The sequence below is a fragment of the Rana temporaria genome, chromosome 4 (assembly GCF_905171775.1).
Source record: "Rana temporaria chromosome 4, aRanTem1.1, whole genome shotgun sequence".
Lineage (NCBI taxonomy): Eukaryota > Metazoa > Chordata > Amphibia > Anura > Ranidae > Rana > Rana temporaria.
In genome coordinates this window covers 92,010,210-92,031,930 of record NC_053492.1, presented here as the reverse complement: position 1 = coordinate 92,031,930, position 21,721 = coordinate 92,010,210, and the positions used below count along the sequence as shown (strand labels likewise).

General features: G+C 43.2%; 1 protein-coding gene across 1 annotated transcript; it reads right to left on the bottom strand.

Moving 5' to 3' along the window:
• Positions 1-1,845: 1,845 nt before the first annotated feature.
• Positions 1,846-16,076, bottom strand: CMPK2 (cytidine/uridine monophosphate kinase 2). Its single transcript, XM_040348650.1, has 5 exons — positions 15,360-16,076; positions 11,103-11,214; positions 8,675-8,876; positions 6,414-6,647; positions 1,846-2,217 (listed from the first exon to the last, which is right to left on the bottom strand). The coding sequence occupies exons 1-5, from the start codon at positions 16,026-16,028 to the stop codon at positions 2,097-2,099; spliced, it is 1,338 nt and encodes a 445-aa protein (XP_040204584.1). The 5' UTR covers positions 16,029-16,076; the 3' UTR covers positions 1,846-2,096.
• Positions 16,077-21,721: the final 5,645 nt, after the last annotated feature.

The window sequence follows — 21,721 nt, the reverse complement described above, 5'->3', positions numbered from 1 at the left end:
GTCAACAAGAGCCTGTGTTGATGAGCTTTGGGCTTGTATTGATAGAAAAATACAGCTTACTTTCAGGTGTATTCTACCTGCACCTTTCCTACATTTTAGATATGGAAATCATTAACAGTTCATTGACTAATACATTTGACCTGCAGTTGACTTCCTTCTAACCAACATTTGACCCCCTTCTAACAATATCAATCTGCTTTTTTGTTCTCATTGACTCGTATGGGAGAGAATCAGTTCTGATGCAAAAAAAATCACGCTGACACATATGTCAAGGAGGTAACAAATAGAAATTTTTGTCTCGAGTTATTTCACTATAAGGTGTCACAATCATAAAAAAAAAAAATATTTGGAAAATCAACCTTTGAGTACAAATAAAAAACAAACCAATCTAGAACATGTATTGTAGTACATAGTAAAATGCTTACCAGTTTTTACAATTATTGTTTAATTTCATTTGGATCATTAGGGTTTTGTATTCTTACACTGGTAAATTATCTGAAAAACTACGGGTCAGATTCACGTACCGCGGCGTATCTATAGTCGGGCGTAGCACATCTCATATGCACTACGTCGACGTAACTTAGTGAGGCAAGTACTGTGGGCCAAATCCACAAAGATCTTGCCTAACGTAAATTTTTCCATTTAAGTTACACTGCCTTAAAATTTCTACCTAAGTGCCCGATCCACAAAGAACTTAAATTCCGCCGTCGCAAGGCGTTCCTCTTCAAATGGGGGCGATTCCCATTTAAATGAGGCGCGCTCCCGCGCCGGCCGTACTGCGCATGCTCGTGACGTCATTTTCCCGACGTGCATAGCGCAAAATTACGTTACGCCGAGCTTTGTGGATTGCGACGGGTCAATAAAATGCGTCGGGGAAAAAAAAAATACGGCGGGAAAAAAATAATTAAAAATGAAAAAAAAATTGTGTCGCTGGACAGAAAGGTCTGCTTTTACATGGTGTACTAACTTTACAACTTGTAAAAGCAGCCTAAAAAGCAGCCTAATTTTGCGTATGCAAACTAAAACTTACGGAGAAAAAACGAAGCTGAAAAGCTTCGTGGATCTCCGTAAGTGCTAATTTGCATACCCGAGGCGGCATTTCGACACGAAATGCCCCCAGCGGCGGATGCGGTACTGCATCCTAAGATCCGGCAGTGTAAGTCCCTTACACATGCCGGATCTTCTCCCTAACTATGTAAAACTGATTCTGTGGATCAGTTCCATAGTTAGGAACAGGGATACGACGGCGTAACAGCAGTTACGCCGTCGTATCCCTTTTGTGGATTTGGCCCTGTATTCACAAAGCACTTGCTCCCTAAGTTACGGCGGCGTAGCGTATATGGCCCGGCGTAAGCCCGCCTAATTCAAAGTAGGCTGGTAGGGGGCGTGTTGTATGGAAATGAATCGTGACCCCATGTAAATGAAGCGACTAACGAACAGCGCATGCTCAGTATCACGTCAAATTTTCTCCCCAAGTTACGCCGGCTCAATGCCTGTGACGTGAACATAACCTACGCACAGCCCCATTCACGTACGACTTGTGTAAACGACATAAAAAGATACGCTTGTGCCGACGTCCATACTTTGCATTACCTGCACCTCATATAGCAGGGGTAACGTTGCGCCGGACGTAAGCCTTACGTAAACGGCGTAGTGGGTGCAAGTACGTTCGTGAATTGGCGTATCTAGCTCATTTACATATTCGACTCGTAAATCAACGGCAGCGCCCCTTGTGGCCAGCGTAAATATGCACCCAAAATACGACGGCGTACGGCAACCTACGTCGGTCGGCTGAAGCCAGATTTCAGGCGTATCTAGGTTCCAGAATACCGCGCATAGATACGACGGCGCATCTTTTAACTTACGTGACGTATCAATAGATACGCCGGCGTAAAAGCTTTCTGAATCTGGCCCTACATTTCTGTTATGGGTACCTGTCATCTACACACATTGGAGATGGCCATATTGAAAGCCAGCATGATAAATAACAGCTGAAGAACATTTGCATTGAATGTCATATTGGTATTATAGACTTCTTTAGATCGGGTGTTTAGGCATCTTCACAGAATCCTGGTTTATCCTTTAGAAAGGCATACCTAGATATTGCAGTGTCTCTTTATAATGGATAAAGTGTTTTTTAACACAGCTTCCCTTGAAGCACTGGCATCAATAACTACACATACTGGATCCTCCATTCTTCTGTATGCTTCTTCAACTCTACAAGATAATCGATGAAAGTAAGTTGAGAAAGTCCAAATGGAAACAATGGGGACACAGTACTCATTAATACTGACTGAACCTGTTCCATGCAATAAATAACGGTGCAGATCTATTTGGTATCTCCTTACCATTTGAGCTCAGTCAAAATTCTTAAGCCCTAATGAAGAGGGGAGTCTGTTTGGACCCAAAATGCATTGGATATTATTTTGCTATGGAGTCTTGGATGTTTGGTGGTCTTATTGGGCTGTATGTGTGGGAAATAGGAAAACGATTCCACTCAAAACTAGAAAAAAAGTTTTGGCACAAAATAACTCTTCTAATATAGAACCACAAAAAAAGTAGTAGTAGTGGGGTAGGTTAAAGGGGTTGTAAAGACAAAAATATTTTCCTCATAAATTTAAGTCTGACAGTAGCTGATAAAGTAAAAAGTTATGTTTTGCATTATAACTAGTTTGATACCTGTTGAAATCGAGCTGTTTTATTCACCTCCGTCACTCCTGAATCATTATTCTAACTGACTTCCTGGTTTGCGGTGCGCATTCATTCTTGCCACATCACCGCCTAATGGGAACTACAGTTCCCATTAGGCTTAGCCTCCATGCCTGTGAGGGATAAGAGAGCATCTTCACGCAGGGCTGTAGTCATAGGGAGGGGGTGAGCACATTCTGCTTTCCACCATGCAAAACGGCTCAGATGCTGGTGGAAAGCAAGAAGAGGAGTGACAGGAAATGGCATTTTCAAACCTGGATTACTGTATTTTGGAGGTCAAAAGGAAAAACGAGGTAAGTGATATTAAAAATGCTCTTGCTTACAGCAATCAATTGATCTAATAAAAAACTAACCTTTAGTGTTCCTTTAAGTGACATGAGGCTCTTTTTGAGAGTTTTGGGTGTTCTTATTCTTTCTGGTGTGTTCTTCATTTAAAATAAATTACTGATCAAAGAAGGAGAGTGGACCCACCTACAATGGTGTGCAGACCTGGGAGCTAAATGTAGAAATCTGTCTACAGAAGTCCCCAGGAAATTTTGGAAACTGTTTGAATGTTTAATGCTACAGTGTCAAACAAAAAACTGAAATATCTTTTGGGCTGGACTAACCCTTTACAAAAAGAGCTATAAACATAGCAAGTCTCTATAAGTGTCAGCTGTTCATTAACCACTTAAGCCCCGGACCAATATGCTGGCTAAAGACCCAAGGTTTTTTTGGCGTCCTTTTTTCCCCACAAATAGAGCTTTCTTTTGGTGGTATTTGATCACCTCTGCGGTTTTTATTTTTTGCGCTATAAACAAAAAAAGAGCGACAATTTTGAAAAAATGCAATATTTTTTACTTTTTGCTGTAATAAATATCCCCCAAAAACACATATAAATTTTTTTTTTCCTCAGTTTAGGCCGATACGCATTCTTCTACATATTTTTGGTAAAAAAAAATCGCAATAATCGTTTATCGGTTGGTTTGCGCAAAATTTATAGCATTTACAAAATAGGGGATAGTTTTTTTGCATTTTTATATTTTTTATTTTTTTTACTAGTAATGGCGGCGATCAGCGATTTTTTTCGTGACTGCGACATTATGGCGGACACTTCAAACAATTTTGACACATTTTTGGGACCATTGTCATTTTCACAGCAAATAATGCATTGTTTATTGTGAAAATGACAGTTGCAGTTTGGCAGTTAAACACAGGGGGCGCTGTAACATTTAGGGATCACTGTGTATGTGTTTACTAGTGTAGGGGGGTGTGGCTGTAGGAATGACGTCATCGATCGAGTCTCCCCTATAAAGGGGATCACCCGATCGATGCGCCGCCACAGTGAAGCACGGGGAAGCCGTGTTTACACGCGGCTCTCCACGTTCTTCAGCTCCGGGGAGCGATCGCGACGGAGCGGCTATAAACAAATCTGAAAAATCGGTCGTGTGTACAGGGCATAAGGCAGATGTAACCCTACATTCACATTCATGTGTTTATTTTGTGCGATTTGCAGTTTGCAGAAATGCACCACTGTCCATTCAACATGGTTTCCTATGGTACAAGTTTACATCTATGCATTTTTTAGCCAGTTCGCTTTTGGAAAGGGTCAGGGACTTTTTTTCCCCATAGCAGATTAAGTTTTATGTTTAATAGACTTTAAAAGAGCTGCAATAGAAACGCAAGTGTTGTGTTATGATACATTTGATGTGTTTTGCGGTTTTAGTTTTTTTTCTCACTTTAACACACTTTGTATAGCTCCTTGCTAAAGAGTGAGCCAGAAAGCCGACCGCTGCGCCCTTAACAACCGATGAGTCATCAGCTGTCAGCCGGCAAAAAAATTAAAAAAATTGGGATAAAAAAACGCGTTGGGGTCCCCTCAGAATCCATAACAGACCCTTATTCGAGCATGCAGCCCGGCAGGTCAGAAAAGGGATGAGACAAGTGAGCGCCCCCCTGAACAATACGGTCACATGCCCTCAACCTAGGGGGGGGGGGGTTCCTTGGGGCAGGCGGGCTCCTCCAAAGCACCTTGTCCCCATGTTGATGGGGACAAGGGCCTCTTTCCCCACAAACATGGGCTGTGATTGTGGGGGGTGCGGGCAGGGGGCTTATCAGAATCTGGGGGACCCTCAGATCCCTCCCCCCCATGTGAATGAGTATGGGGTACATAGTACCCCTACTCATTCACCAAAAAAGTTTAAAAGCAAATAAAGACAATAAAGAAAGAGACAATAAAGTCCTTTATTATGAATTAAAAAACAATGTCCCCCGGTCAATCACGACACACAGCTCCTGCGATCTGCCTGCCCCGCCGGTTGACTTTTTTTAAATAGCTAAGGGGCGGGGCAACCCAGCGACGTCACCTGGTGGCACCACCCCCCTGTGACATCATTGACCAGTGCATTCCAGGTCATCAATGTCACAGGGGGGTGGTGTCACCAGGTGACGTCGTCGGGTGGCCCTGCCCCATAGCTATTTCAGAAATGTCACCCGGCAGGCAGACCCGGGAAGCGTTTGTTGCAATTCAAGCTTCTTTTTTTTTTTTTTTTTTTGCAAATCCAGCAGTAGCGGTGGGCGCTGTGATTGATGAAGGATCTACGTTGTTTTTTATTTTTTAATAAAGGACTTTTGTACTGTCTCTATTATCTTTTATACTTTTTTGGTGAATGGGTAGGGGTACTATGTAAAGGGGGCTTCTAGGTTCCAATAAGCCCCCTGCTCACAGATGCCCCCAACCCTGGGCAGGGGATCAACATGGGGACAAGGTGCTTTGGGGTGAAGCAGAGCAAACAAAATAAGACAGACACAATGGGCTGGATTCAGATAGGAGATACGACGGCGTATCTCCAGATACGCCGTCGTATCTCTGAGTGCGGGCGGTCGTATCTATGCGCCTGATTCAGAGAATCAGTTACGCATAGATTTCCCTAAGATCCGACTGGTGTAAGTGTCTTACACCGTCGTATCTTAGGCTGCATATTTACTTTGGCTGCTAGGTGGCGCTTCCGTATAGTTACGCGAGGAATATGCTAATGAGGTATTTACGCTGATTCAGAAACGTACGTCCCGCCGGCGCATTTTTTTACGTCGTTTACGTTAGGCTTTTTTCGGCGTATAGTTACCCCTGCTATATGAGGCGTAGCTAATGTTAAGTATGGATGTCGTTCCCGCGCCGAGTTTTGAAAATTTGACGTCGTTTGCGTAAGTCGTTCGCGAATAGGGCTGGACGTCATTTACGTTCACGTCGAATCCAATATGTCCTTGCGGCGTACTTTGGAGCAATGCACACTGGGATATTTCACGGACGGCGCATGCGCCGTTCACAAAAAATGTCAAATACACGGGGTCATCTCAAATTTAAATAAAACACGCCCACAACATCCCCATTTGAGTTAGGCGGGCTTACGCCGCCACACATACGTTACGCCGCCGTAACTAAGGGCGCAAGTTCTTTCTGCATACGGAACTTGCGCCCAAAGTTATAGCGGCGTAATGTATCTAAGATATGTTACGCCTGCAGATAGATGGAGCATTCTATCTGAATCCTGGCCATAGTTTTTGGACATCTACAAAGATGATTACTTGTACTTTGTCCCATCAGGAGCTAAATAGTCTTAAACAAAAGTGATACTTATTTTTTTTAGGGTTTTATATGTTCTCAAAACTCTAGCTTTCTTCTAATCTGCTATAGATGGTGTTTCATTCTTCATATATGCACTTACTTATGACGGAACATACTATTGGCCTCAAGCTCTTTTTCTTCCTGTGTTTCCTGAAGTCCCCTCTTGCGAATACGACGGATCCGCTCCTCATCACTGACAGTCAACAAAATTACGAGGTCGGGTTTAAGAAGATCTTCTGGCCATTGGTAAACAACATGGTGGTGGTCTGGCAGATTCTGAATGTTACCTCCGATTTCTGTGGCTATAGCATAGGCAGCTGTGCTGTGCCAAAACCTAGAAGGATCATAAAGCTGAGCTGAGTATGAATTAAAGTGGTTTTCAATTACTTGTCGTCAATTAGCTGCCATGAAGCTATACTATATATATAGCTATACTATTGTACATGTTCTGTTAATGGAATATCTATTTCTATTATATTATTGTATATGCTCTGTTAATGGAATTGTGTTGATAATTAAAAAATTCAATAAAATATTTGAAACAGAATTAAAGTGGTTATAAACGCAATTTTGTTCACCTAAAATAACAAGTTATACTTCATATACTTAACAAAGGTGTAACGTAGGGGCCTACTGTACACCTCCCAGCGCCTAGTGGAAGCAGAATACAATATAGCTGTATACAGAACTACACACTGAAGTCCAGTAAGTAAGAGGGAACCAAAAATTGTGATCAGGGCCGTCTTTACCATAGGACAAATAGGGGCAGCTACCCAGGGCCCTGTCACTGTTGGGGGCCCAAAGCAACCCCCTTTGAAAAAAAAAATATATATTTTTATTTTTTTAGGGGTCCGGAGGTCCCCAGGGGCCCGGAGGGCCCCAGATGGCAACCCCCCTTTTTTTTATTTATTTTTAAATAAAAAAAAAAAAAAATGTAATATATTTTTATTTTTTATTAAAGGGCCAATTTTTTTTTAGGGAGGCCCCCCTTCTTTTTTTATTAACTTTTTATTTATTTTTAAATAAAAAAAATATATATTTTAAATATATTTGTATTTTATTTTTTATTAAAGGGCCAATTTTTTTTTTTTTTTAGAGGTCTGGAGGTCCCCAGGGGCCCGTAGTTCCCCAGGGCCCCGGATGACAACTCCCCTTTTTTTATAAACAGTTTTTTTTTATATATATTTCTTTATTTCTTTTATTTTTTATATATACGAAGGCATGGCAGCCCATTCAAATCAATGGGCTGCTGTGCCTGCACAAATGAGGGCCACCAAAACACATACATGTGAACCAGCCAGGCCCAAAATAAGCTGGAGGGGGGCACAAAAAAAAAGTTTGCCCAGGGCCCAAACCATATTAAAGACGGCCCTGATTGTGATACAACCTTTTCTGTAAACAGAAGGCAAGTGAATGTACTGTAGTTAAACTAAGCTGCTGTTTAAAATAAATTGCAATAAATAAAAATGGTAAAAAGAGACCTTAAAAAACATATATCACAATGTCCAAGTCCTAAACCACAAACAGCGCTGATGTTGGTACTTCAGTGTGGCAAAAAAAAGTTTTTTAAAATATGACCAACTCCACACATAAATAAAGCAAGTTGATAAAGTGCAGAGCAATATGAGGAAGGTGATAAAACTGGAAAAGATAGCGAAGCACCTTCCACCACAAGATCCAAATCCACCACGTGGGACAGACAATCCCCCTCCGGGGTGCACACTCACCAAACAAAAAAAAAAGCAAGGCGATGTATAAATTCCCAGAGGATGATGCACTCGTCACAACCTGGGGTGAGCAATCGGCTGCAAGACTCCAAATCAAACAAGGAAAACAGAAAAATGCCTCATAGCATGATTCCGTTTATTGAATAGAATAAAAAGCCCCCCACAAATAGCCAACCCCTCATATAATGCACGTACTTGTATGTTGCAAATATGTGCGTCTAATCACAGTCTCCACGGCTCTCTCTCCCCAGTGTGGAGATGGTGATTAGACACGCATATGAACTCTTCTGATCTGATCACTTTCTATGTTCTCTACCTTTTGCTCAGCGTTATTAGATAGCTATCTTTTAAGACCAGAGAACACCTTCCCAAAGTTATGAAAAAGGGGGGAGGTGTTCTGTAGTCTGGTTTTAAGGTAACAATCTGTCTCTTCTATAGATACAATTCACTCCGTAAGGATTGTCACCCTAGGAAATGTGTTACTGAAAGGATCACCAGGTGAAAATAAGGTGAAAATAAAGGGGGGAAAGCCAGAAGGGGGAAACTAATGCAGCCATCACATTGAAGGACTGGTAAGCTGCAATTTACCACATTTTTGTTCTTGGGTTTAGATATTTTATAAAAATTACCCAACCTGTCTACAATCACTGGAGACACTTCAGATGCTTTTGCGATGTCCACTGCTGCAACATAGTTACTTAATGCATAGTATGCTCTTTTTATGAGTGACGTCTCGTCATCAAAGGTTTTCCTCCACCGACTAATGGAATCTGGTGGTGATCTAAGTAGTGCTGCTTTCAGATGCTGTTTCAACGATTCTGTCAAAGTGGATTTTCCTTTAGAGAAAAGAAAAATGATTATATATTTTTTGATGATCAAATAAATACTTTAAGTGGCTGTAAACCTCAGACATGAATGAACTAAGCATATCCCTCTATAGTGAGTACTGGTCTTTTACTTGTGTAAGAGCACTAAGTGTAATTTCTGTCTGATGCTCCGTTCCTCTGCTATCAGCTTCAATCAATTCCTGACACCAAGACAAAAAAGGTGAGAGCTCCAGCTGATTGACAGCCTCAGTTTTGTTCCTGTGTGCTGTGTGTGGAGGGAGATGTGTCCCTTTCCATCCAATCAGCTCTCCTCACTGAGCTCTGCAGAGTGCAACTTCAGCTCTCTGCCCCCCTTTTTTTCTGACCGCTCAGACAAGTTTTTTTTTTTTTCATAATGTTTTTTTTTTTTTTTTTTTATAAAGAGACAAGATTTATAAATTCTGTATTTTTATTGCCTGTAGAGAAGATACAGATAAACAGGTACAACGTATGTAGAAGGATTTGTTTCATTTCTGTGTATCACCTGAGGCCAGTCACATCTCTAGGTATATGTAAGGGTTACAGACATTCTAAGCTTAATGTAAGGTTTTGATGATCAGATGAACCATGGAACAAACTTCAGCTTTAGGGCCTGTTTACACCAAAACCTGTGTTCTATGCACGTTTCCCGCACTGTGTTTAACCACTTCAATACAGGGCTTTAATACCCACCTCCATACCTATTCTGGCACTTCTCTCCTACATGTACAAATCATCATTCTTTTGCTAGAAAATTACTCAGAACCCCAAACATTATATATGTTTTTTTAGCAGACACCCTAGGGAATAAAATGGTGGTCATTGGAACTTTTTATCTTGCACGTTATTTGCGCAATAATTTTTCAAACGCTTTTTTTTGTTAAAAAAATGGTTTTATGAATTAAAAAATAACAAAACAGTAAATTTAGCGCAATTTTTTTGTAAAATATGAAAGATGATGTTACGCCGAGTAAATAGATACCTAACATGTCATGCTTTAAAATTGCGCACACTCATGGAATGGCGCCAAACTTCGTTACTTAAAAATCTCCATAGGCGACGCTTTAAAAATTTTACAAGTTACCAATTTAGAGTTACAGAGGAGGTATTGTGCTAGAATTGTTGCACGCGCTCTAACGCATGCGGCGACACCTCACATGTGTGGTTTGAACGACGTTTACATACGTGGGTGGGACTTACGTGTGCGCTCGTATCTGAGCGCGAGCTACCGGGGACAGAGACGTTTTAATTTTTTTTATTTTTTTTATTTTACTTATTTTTTTATTTTTACACTTTTAAAAAAAAAAAAAATTGATCGCTTTTACTCCTATTACAGGGAATGTAAACATCCCTTGTAATAGGAATAGTGTGTGACAGGTCCTCTTTAAGGAGAGATGCGGGGTCAATAAGACCCCACATCTCTCCTCCAGGCTGGAAAGAATGAGATTGTGAAAAAAAAATTCACAGATCTCATTCTTACTAGCCGCAATTGCGGTTTATTTACTTCCGGGTACCCGGGCGTGACGTCATCACATCGCGCCCGGGCCTCCGACGGTCATAGAGATGACTGGTGTCCATCTGGTCACCAGTCATCTCTATAACCTCCCATCCGGCACACGGCGATTATCTCTCCGGGCCCCCGATGGCACGGGAGAGTCACAGATGGTGGCAGGAGGGGGGGATGTCCCCTCCCGCCGCCTATAAGAATGATCAAGTGGTGGAACCGCCGATATGATCGTTCTTATGGTGCACAGGATCGCCGCCGGAGCAAAATGATATCTGAATGATGCCTCTAAGTGCAGGCATCATTCAGATATCACTGCACAAAGTACAGGACGTCATATGACGCCCTTTTTGGACGTCATATGACGGTGTGCGGTTTTGAAGTGGTTAAAGCGCACTGCATTTGTGATCTGAAGCAGGTGTCAATGCAAAACTAACAACACCACAAATGCAGGGGCTCAGTGCATTTGCCTGCACCGAAAAGCATGGTACAAAAGTACTATGCAATCCGGTTGCAGTGTGTTTTATAAAGTAGTGTATGCACTACTTATAGTGCGGTGCAATTTCACCCTATTCAAACAAATGGACTGAAAACGCACTGCACTTAAATTATTGAGGAACGCACTTGCGCTCCAGTGCAATTCCTGGTGTGAGCCAGCAACCAAACAATACATAGTTACACTTTCTGTTTTATGTACTTCCATTGTGTCATACCTGTAGCATCAAGCCCTTCTATTACAATGACAGGATGGGATCCTTTTTCTGGAATGGTACCCAAATCCATAAATTTTAAAAGATTTCCGGCTTCTGGGATCACTTTGGCGCTCTACAAAAAAACAAATTTGTTAATGTTTTTCTATTTTTTTCTTTTTCTATTTATATGAAGTGGTTGTCACGGAACCGCTTCCCACACTTCACTGAGTGCTTCTGTCAGTACACTGTTTCCTTCAGTTTAGACCTTCAGATATCAGATATTACAGCCACATATTGTAACCAAGAACCAGGTGAGACTAGCTCAGTTACAAACTGGAACATGGAATGTTTATTGGACAAGGATACAGGCTTTTTATACACTTGAAAAGTATGTCAGTCCCCCCGCAGACACAATAATCCAAATATTTACCCAAAACGTCACACAATTGGTTAGATAATGAGGTAGGGATGACTCATGGCTACTCCCCCCTCTAGCAACTACTAGCTGACAATGATATAATTAACATGCTAATTAACGCAGCACTTAAAGCGGGGTTTAACCTAATAAAAAAATTCTAACATTACATCCAGCATACTAACGACATTTACAGTATGCAGGTCTTTTTTTTTTCGCCGCACATACCGTTATATTGTGATTTTCTCCCCGGCTTCCGGGTTCTGATTCACGCAGGACTGGGCGTTCCTATCCCTGGGTTAGATGATTGACGTCTGGGGAAACAGTTCCCATGTCGCACAAGGCGCGTCACCAGATTTCTGTAAATAGCCGAGCTGCGAGTCGGCGCTATACAGCGCCTGCGCAGTCAGCTCTACACGGCGGGCGCAGGCACCGTATAGCGCCGACTCGCAGCTCGGCTATTTACGGAAATCTGGTGACGCGCCTTGTGCGACATGGGAACTGTTTCACCAGATGTCAATCATCTAACCCAGGAATAGGAACGCCCAGTCCCGTGGGAATCAGAACCTGGAAGCCGGAGAGAAAATCACAAAATAACGGTATGTACTCTGTCGAAGTCGGAAGTGATGAAACGCGTCAGGGCGTGGCTACAACGGCGTAACCAGGAAGAGTTTTGCGTTCCACCACTGACCAAGACAGGACCTATCTGCATAGTGCTATCCAGCACGCGCGCGGCCCCTCTGTCCGGAGGATATCGGTGAACCTTACTCTATTCCTTTATATGTTCATGACAAGTGTGATTTCTGTACGTGCATGTGTTTTTTGGGGGGGGCAACTATTAAACAGGTTTACACTATTGTGGTACCTTTGTTTTTGATATGCCCTGATTGTGATTAACCCCTGCTATCCCTGGAGAAATGATGAGAGTTTGAGTTGGAGGATTTGCTGTTCAAGGCTTTACCTTTTTTGTCTTGTGGTGAGTTTGAACCCCTGAGGGGGAGTGTGACCCACGTTCAAGGTGAAGACTGGGGAGAGGTGTAGGGTGCACTACAATTTCTGTCCTAGGATCACCTATCACCCTTGAAATCTTACTTCTCACTTTGGACTTTCTTAAGAGGATTTGGACTATAATTTATTGATTTTATTTTAGCACTGTTTTATCAATTCAACTTCCATTCTATGATTTTGATACTATAACGGTATGTACGGCGAAAAAAAGACCTGCATACTGTAAATGTCGTTAGTATGCTGGATGTAATGTTAGAATTTTTTTTTAGGGTGAACCCCCGCTTTAAATCAGCCTATGTGAACAGACTGCCTGGCAACAACGGTAAAGCAGAGTATATTATACATTATCCTACATATAAACACAGAACACCTTGTTAAACAGACAAAAGCAGAAGACCCCAGTAGCAGACTGTTCGGCACCTACATTGGAGAGATCAATGTGGCCAGTTCTTTCCATGAACATGTATAGTTAAGAATCAAACAAACCAGTAATAGTCTTTATATATTTCCTGGGAGATATTGTGGATAAATATTACTGTCCCATCTGAAGTAATCCAAACCACATTCTCAGTGTCCATTAAGTTGTGGTCAATCATTAGAGAATTATCTTCTCTCTCCCTGTGCCATAATCAGTGGGTAAGAGGCTTGCTCCCAGTCCTTTCCAGAAGCCCCTATTTTGGTTAGGTCTGTCACTGTGTTTCAAAAGGCGAAAAGATTTTTTTTACCTTATTAAATTCTTAGTATTGAAGTAAAAAAAAAAACTTTCATTAGTAGCCCCCAAAAAACACTTACCTGAGTCCATTTTCAATACAGTGCTGATCTGTCTACAGCAGCTTGTCTCCCCTCTGTCATAGGCTTGGTTGTAAACAGTGGGAGCCAATGGCACACTCATATCCTGTGAGGAGGGAGTGAAGAGGGCTGATCTGTGCTGCATGTGTCTATATCCCCCCCCCCCAAATTGACAGCCTCAGCTCTGTCCCTGTGTGCTGTGTGAAGGGGGGTGTGTCCCATCCATCCAATCAGCTCTCAGAGCTCTCCTCACTGAGCTTGACAGTGTGTAACTTCAACTCTCTGCCTCTTTTTTTCTGACAGCTCAGACAAGCATTATAAATTCTGGACTTTGAATGGATGTAGAGAAGAGAAGACTGCAGATAAACAGGTACAACTTATGTAGGATGATTTGTTTCATCTATGTGTATCACCTGAGGCCAGTCACGTCACTGTGCATATGTAAGGGTTTACAACCACTGTAAGAGTTCATTCAAATCTAAATGTCCTGTGAATGTGCAAAACACGTGTTGTGCTTGTAGTGTCATTTATTGTTAATGGCTCCAGAAATGTACAAAAATGTGCTGTTAAACACTGCATGAAGTTCAATGCTCAAAAAGGCACACAAGCTTCTTTGGTGCATCAGATGAACGGGCTGCCAAATGTGTGCAGCACAAAACAAAGCATCAAAAAACAATCAAGTGACATTTAGATGTAAATGCAGCTTAAAGACCCACCGTGGGCAATGTGCAGGGCAGCCATCGGGAATTATGGGGCCCCTTACACAGCTTCAGGCATGGGCCCCCTGGAGCAGAGAACCGGGAGGGGGCTGCTGCGAATTGAGAAGCGGGGGGGGGAGGCCTTTACAAAAAAAAGAAGAAATAAAGAAAAATATATATAAATAAGGGGGGTAGCCATCCGGGGCCCTGGGGACCTCTGGGCCCTTTAATAAAAAATAAATACCGGTATATATATATATATATATATATATATATATATATATATATATATATTTACTAATTATTATTTTTTTTATAAGAAAAAATTACAAAAAAGAGGGGTTGCCATCCGGGACCTTTAATAATAATAATAATAATAATAATAATAATAATAATAATAATAAAAAGAAACCTCTGGTCCCTTTAATTAAAACAAAGTATATATATATATATATATATATATATATATATATAAAAAAAAGTGGGGGTTGCCATCCAGGGCCTTGGGGACCTCTGGGCCTTTTAATAAAAACATAAAAAATAAATATATATATAAAAAAATAAACATTTATAACAAATAAAAAAGGGGGTTTGCCACATGGGGCCCTGGGGACCTCTGAGCCCTTTAATAATATATATATATATATATATATATATATATATATATATAAAAAAAGAAATAAAATAATATAATTTTTTTTTTATAAAAAAAGGGGGGTTGCCATTTAATAATAATAATAATAATAATAATAATAATAATAATAAATATATATACATGTATATGTATGTATGTGTGTGTGTGTATATATATATATATATATATATATATATATATATATATATATATATATATATATATATAATAAATAAAAAAATATATAAAAAATAAAATATATATTAGAAAAAATAAAAATAAAAAAAAGGGGGGGTTTCCACCCGGGGCCCTGGGGGCCTTCAGGCCCCTGGGGACCTCCGGACCTCTAAAAAAAAAAAAAATTGTCCCTTTAATAAAAAATAAAATAAAAATATATTAAAAAAAAAATATTTTTTTTAAATAAAAAAAAAGGGGAGTTGCCATATGGGGCCCTATGGGCCTCCGGTCCCCTGTGGACCTCCAGACCCCTAAAAAAAAAAAAAAAAAAAAAAGGGGTTGCCATCCGGGCCCATGGGGACCTCCGGGCCCCTTACAGGTGTACTGCCTGTACCCCCCTGATGGCAGCCCTGGCAATGTGTGTATAGAAATATGTGAGTGTCAGTATGAATCTGATTGTGTGCGATACTAAATCCTATCTTCTCTGCACCTACATGCAATGGCAGTCCACAGAGACAATAAAATGACATGGGATACCTTTATATTGTATAGCTCACCTCATGCAGCACAGACAGTACATCTTGCAGGGAGGAATACACAGCAGAATCTCTGAGAATTTCCACAAATGGAGATGGCATTGGGCCATTCACTGCCATTACCTCTGACCTGTCCACCTCCTTCACTTGTCCATTGACTTCCCAGCGGCTCTGCCAGACCCGGCCCTCTTCTCCTGTATAGGTGCACAGCTGGATGTCCTGCTGGTTCTCTCTGAGTAGACCCTCCAATTTATTCTGTAAGTCACGGTGATGCTGTGGATCCAGAATTAGGAACCCTCTCTGCAGAGACCCATGAAGGTTATCAGGAAAGTACGAGAGGAGTTTTACAACCTGAATCCCAGGCGCCATGGCAGTCAGTTCTTTTCCCATAGACTTCTGTAGCCTTGCTGCTTGCACCCGATGGCTGGTAGTCACACACAATGAATGAGCATACCCCCCTTGTGCTAGGAATGGCCAGACATTGGAGGTCCCAGAGGACACCGGGCTTACATTGTCCTTTAAAGTGAAATAGAAGGGAGAATTACAGACAGATTCCACAGCATACATTTGGGATTTTACTCTGTGCTGATTGGCAGCACTGGCCATCCTTCTGCAGGTTCTCAGCATAGACCTGGTGTGTAGATAGAGCTGGAGACAGAGAATGGGAAAGGTTTTACAGCCTGCCATCATTCTGGGGAAACGGAAACAGCAGCAGCTTGTTATGGTATTACTGCGGAGAATAGAAAGTGAAACCAGGAGCTCAGAGGAGAGAAGAAACGTAACCATATGACAGACTATACAGAGTTTCTGTTTCCTAGGGAGGACACGGAGAAGGAATGCATGTTATCAGGAGGAAACACATGATACAGCCCAGCTCTGTACAAAGCAACAAACTGCTTACGTGGGCAGTTTTCCTATCGTAGTTATGTGACTATATAGAAAACTGGAGGCGACGTTTAAAGCGGCATTAAACTAAGGTGACCAGATTTTTAAAATGAAATCCGGGGACATATTTATTTTATTTTATTGGCAAATAGTAAATTATTTTATAAGCATATTTTCCTTAAAATGATATATGCAGTGTATGTGTTTATGGAATGATTGTATGATATATATACGCTTATTCTGGAAATCATTTCATACCAGCCCCACAGCATTATTATACAAGCCCAAGCGCATAACGTCATTATTTTCTTGTTCATAAAAGGGAAAACCATTAATTTTCAAGCACATTTGAAGAGTGTACTCATTAGTGCCCATCAGCTCAGCTCCACTAGTGCCCACCAATACAGCCTCACCAGTGCCCATCAGCTCAGTCTAATCAGTGCCCATCAATGCAGCCTCACCAGTGCCCATCAATGCAGCCTCACCAGTGCCCAGCAGCTCAGCCTGTTCAGTGCCCAGCAGCTCAGCCTGTTCAGTGCCCAGCAGCTCAGCTATACCTTTGATCAGTGTGTAGCGAACAAGGAGATAAGATGGATTATACAGAGCAGGAACTCCTGTTTACCCCATCCACTCACTGTCCTCAAAGTCCCGCCTCCCATGATAGATATCACCAGTGTGCTGCCCATCATAAGATTTGGCACCTGGGGCATTTGGCACCTGGGGCAGATCCTATATCTGGCACTCCCCCCCCCCCCCCCCCCACACCCACAAAAATGTTGTAATGTTTTTAAGAATATGTATTGCACAAATTCCACAGCCCCCCCATTACAGTGCCCCTTGCAGTCTGTGCCCCCCCCCCCGCATCTCTAACCACAGTGTCATTATAAAAATATGAACTTAGCCTACCTGAAAAGCGGACTGCATAGCTGCAAGAATTTTTTTTCTACACAGGGGAAAGTGCAATTTGCATTACAGTATGCTCCACCACAAATATTAGAGTATGCTCCACAAATAGCACAGCATACCTCCATACCCACCAGCACACTTCTGTATCCCCTGCACATTTCTGCACCTCCAAAACACCCCATACCCCCCAGGAACACCCCCGTAACCCCTCAGCACATCTTTGTATACCCAGAACAGCACTGTACTCCCCAACACATCTCTGTACCCACAGGTGCCTTTGTACTCTCCTTGCTTTGTTACCCCCAGGAGGCCTCTTCACCCTACCTGCATCTGTATCCCCATGTACACCTCTGCACCCTCAGAATCCTTCAGTAAGTCTCCATACCCCCAGCATATATACTCTACTCCAGTGCACAACACACACAAAGGTGTGTGCAGCCTATTGCATTAGGGTGTGCACCCCAAAACGCAAATACACTTGTCTGAGTCTGTGTGTACAGACACACACGCTTATAATAATGATTGCTACGTATTTTATTTGTGTAGGCTTCAGGGTGCGTTATGTACAGAGTGCAGGGTTTAGGGGTGCGTTACATACAAAGTACAGTGTTTAGGGGTGTGTTACAGAGTGCAGGGTTTAGGGGTGCATTACATACACAGTTCAGGGTGCAATAAGTACAGAGTGCAGGATTCAGGGCACGTTACGTACAGAGAGCAAGGTTCAGGGTGCAATAAGTACAGATTGCAGGGTTCTGGGTGCATTATGTACAGAGAGCAGGGTTCTGGGTGCATTATGTACAGAGAGCAGGGTTCAGGGTGCATTATGTACAAAGTGAAGGGTTCTGGGCACGTTACGTACAGAGAGCAGGGTTCTGGGTGCATTATGTACAGAGAGCAGGGTTCAGGGTGCATTATGTACAGAGTGCAGGGTTCAGGGTGCATTATGTACAGAGAGCAGGGTTCAGGGTGCATTATGTACAGAGTGCAGGGTTCAGGGCACGTTGCGTACAAAGAGCAGGGTTCAGGGCACGTTACGTACAGAGAGCAAGGTTCAGGGTGCAATAAGTACAGAGTGCAGGGTTCAGGGTGCATTATGTACAGAGAGCAGGGTTCAGGGTGCAATAAGTACAGAGAGCAGGGTTCAGGGCACGTTACGTACAGAGAGCAGGGTTCAGGGTGCATTATGTACAGAGAGCAGGGTTTGCCATGCCATGGGAATGCCATGTTTCAGCTAAAAGAAGCCCGGAGTGATAGTATACAGTGCACTGTGTGCAGCCATGCATAATGCAGTCATAGCACCTGTGATCATCATTATGATAATGGTCACGTGTCTCACTGTAGTACTATACACATGTTAGAGACGAACCAGAAAAAAAAAGAAGTTTACCTTGATGCCCACTTACAAGCCTGCCACTTCTGCTGCAGCTGAATGCGACAGGGACACTGGGCCATATTCTGAGTAAATATCCGCCTGCTTCGCTTAGGGCACTTACACTCCGCTGTCCCAACTTACTGGAGCAGGTGTTGTATTCCCCAACCACTTGCTCCATAAGTTGGGACAGCAGAGTGTAAGTGTCCCGGCGTAGCCTGGCGGATCTCCAAGGGGGCGGCTTCTATTCAAATGAAGCGCGCCCCCGATACAAAAGAACTGGGCATGCGCCGGGCTGCAAAAAGCCCAGTGCGCATGCTCCAGTTCTCGGCGGAAAACGTCAATGACGCCGACGTGTGCGTCATTGACGTAAAGTCGTATTCAAGAACGACTTACGTAAACGACGTATCCGACGAAAAAACACGACGGGGACCCGACGCCATCCGTAACATGGCCTACGCGAGACTTGCGGAAACTTACCCCTCATATAGCAGGGGTAAGTTTCCGCTTACGCAAACGACGTTAGCGACGGTTACGCGACGCAAACTCGTTCGTGAATCGGCGTATAAGGATCATTTGCATACGCAAATGACTCCTTCACTTAAATGCCATCTAGCGGCGGCCGGCGTCATTGCATTTAAGATCCGCCAGTGTAAGTGACTTACAGATGGCGGATCTTAAGTGTATCTATGCAAAAATGATTCTGAGAATCAGGAGCATAGATACACGGGTCAAAAAAGGGAGTTACGATGGAGTATCCTGAGTTACTCCATCGTAACTTTACTCAGAATATGGCCCAATATCTTTTGCTGGGATGCAAAGCATCATAACTGCAGCTGCCTTTGCAGCATGGGGGTAGCAAAAACAGTTAAACAGGTGGTTGGGCTTCAGTTTTAACACACACACACCCCCATGCATCCCAGCAAAAATGATCCTCCCTGTTGCATTCAGTGGGCAGTGCCGCCTGCTGAATGTGACCCATTTAAGTGCAGCCTCTGATCAGTGTATTCTGCCAGCACAATTTGCTGCTGTCGAGTACATTGTCCTGGTGGGAGGATTCCTCCATGCACTTTTACCTGTGGATGAAGAAATCTATTCATTTATTTTTTCAGTCTGCTGAAAAAAATGAAAAAATTAATCTTCTTTGGCCCCTAAAGGACTGCAGAGAATGTAGCAGGCTGAAGAACAGTTCGAAGAGATAAAAAGTACCTGGGATGTAGAGGGTGTCAGGCAGACAGTCAGCACGTGGAATGGAATGCCAAAATCTGATGGGGGGGGGGGGGGGGGGCTGCAGGATGTGTGCCATTGGGGAGAGAGCAGAAAGAAAAAGAAGAAAGTGAACGGGAAAGGAAGGTGGGGGGGGATCGGTGCGACACTGTCTGTCTGAACTACTTCATGATCTTACCTGCATGTACTCCAGTGGGGCAGGAGAAGCATTTAAAACTCATCGGGCCAGATTCACGTAGCGCAGCGGATCTATAGATCCGCTCGATCTACGTGAATTAAGATCCGCTCCCGCAAGTTTAGGAGGCAAGTGGCTAATTCACAAACAACTTACCTCCAAACTTGCGACGGCGGATCCTAACTCCCCTGGCGGAATTCAAATTCCGCGGCTAGGGGAGTGTACTATTTAAATCAGGCGCGTTCCCGCGCCGATTTAAATGCGCAGGCGCCGTCCGGGGAATTTCCCAGCGTGCATTGCTCCCACTGACGTCACTAGGACGTCAGTGGTTGCGACGTGAGCGGGACTTGCGACGCGCGTGTTCGTGAATCGGCGTACGCAAACGACGTAGGAAAATTCAAATTCGACGCGGGAACGCCGGCTATACTTAACATTGGCTGCGCCTGATAAAAGAAGGGGTAAGTATACGACGGAAAACCGATACAGAAACGACGTAAGAACACTGCGACGGGTCCGCGTACGTTCGTGAATTTGCGTATCTCGCTGATTTACATATTATTTATCGTAAATCAGCGGGAACGCCCCCGGCGCCATTTTTAAATTTAAAAAAAGATCCGACAGTGTAACACATTGTAACACTGTCGGATCTAGCCCTATCTATGCGTATCTGATTCTATGAATCAGGCGCAAAGATAGGACCAGTGTAAGTCAGAGATACGATGGTGTATCTGTAGATACACCGTCGTATCTCTTTGTGAATCTGGCCCCTAGTGCGGTCACCTCGAATCCACATCACTGCATACAAACCAGTGCCTGTCTGGGTCAGACGCCCCTCCCCCGTGCACTGCTGGCGGGAGATGTAAAGTGAGATGCCAGGCACAGCACTAGGGGGACCCATGGGGACCCAGCGGGACTCTGCACCTGCAGCAATCCGGGGACAAAACTGGGGACAGACCTCCCACGGGGACAGTCTACTTAATCCGGGGACTGTCCCCGGAAAACAGGGACGTCTGGTCACCCTACATTAAACCCAAAACTACATTTTTTATGTATTGCAGCTTACCAATCACTAGATGTGGTGGCTGCATACGTTTTCACTAGACATGTGCAGTTTGTTTCATACGAATAGAAAATTTGTACATTCGGAAGCATCCAAAATCCGAATTGCTATGCTTCCGAATTTTACGAAATTCAAAATTTTGTTGACAAATTTTGAATCCAAATTTCTTTGAACTGGAACGTGACTGGCGTTTTGTTAACCAATCAGAGGTTTTCTTCTGCTGCTGAGTGAGGGTTGGGAAAATTACCTTTTTTAATATGGGAGTGGGAGACTGGTACTGGTAGTCGATGGGAGATTCAGAATCAGACAAAATAGCAATGTTCGTTGTCATAATAAGTACGATTATTTGTTATGATGAAGTTAAAAACCCAGGAAGTCAGCACAGGGGTGGTGGGCGCCCCTGCTGTGCTGACTTCCTTCTGGGGCTATACCCCTTGCTGTACTCATTATAAGAGGCTCCCACCATCCCTGTGCTGTGCTGACTTCATCCTAGGGCTGTACCCCTTGATGTGCTCATTATGAGGGGCTCCCACCATCCCTGTGCTGTGCTGACTTCATCCTAGGGCTGTACCCCTTGATGTGCTCATTATGAAGGGCTCCCACCATCCCTGTGCTGTGCTCATTATGAAGGGCTCCCACCATCCCTGTGCTGTGCTCATTATAAGGGGCTCCCACCAGCCCTGTGCTGTACTCATTATGAGGGGCTGCAGCCTCCCACCATCTCTCTGCTGTGCCCATTATGAGGGGCTCCCACCATCCCT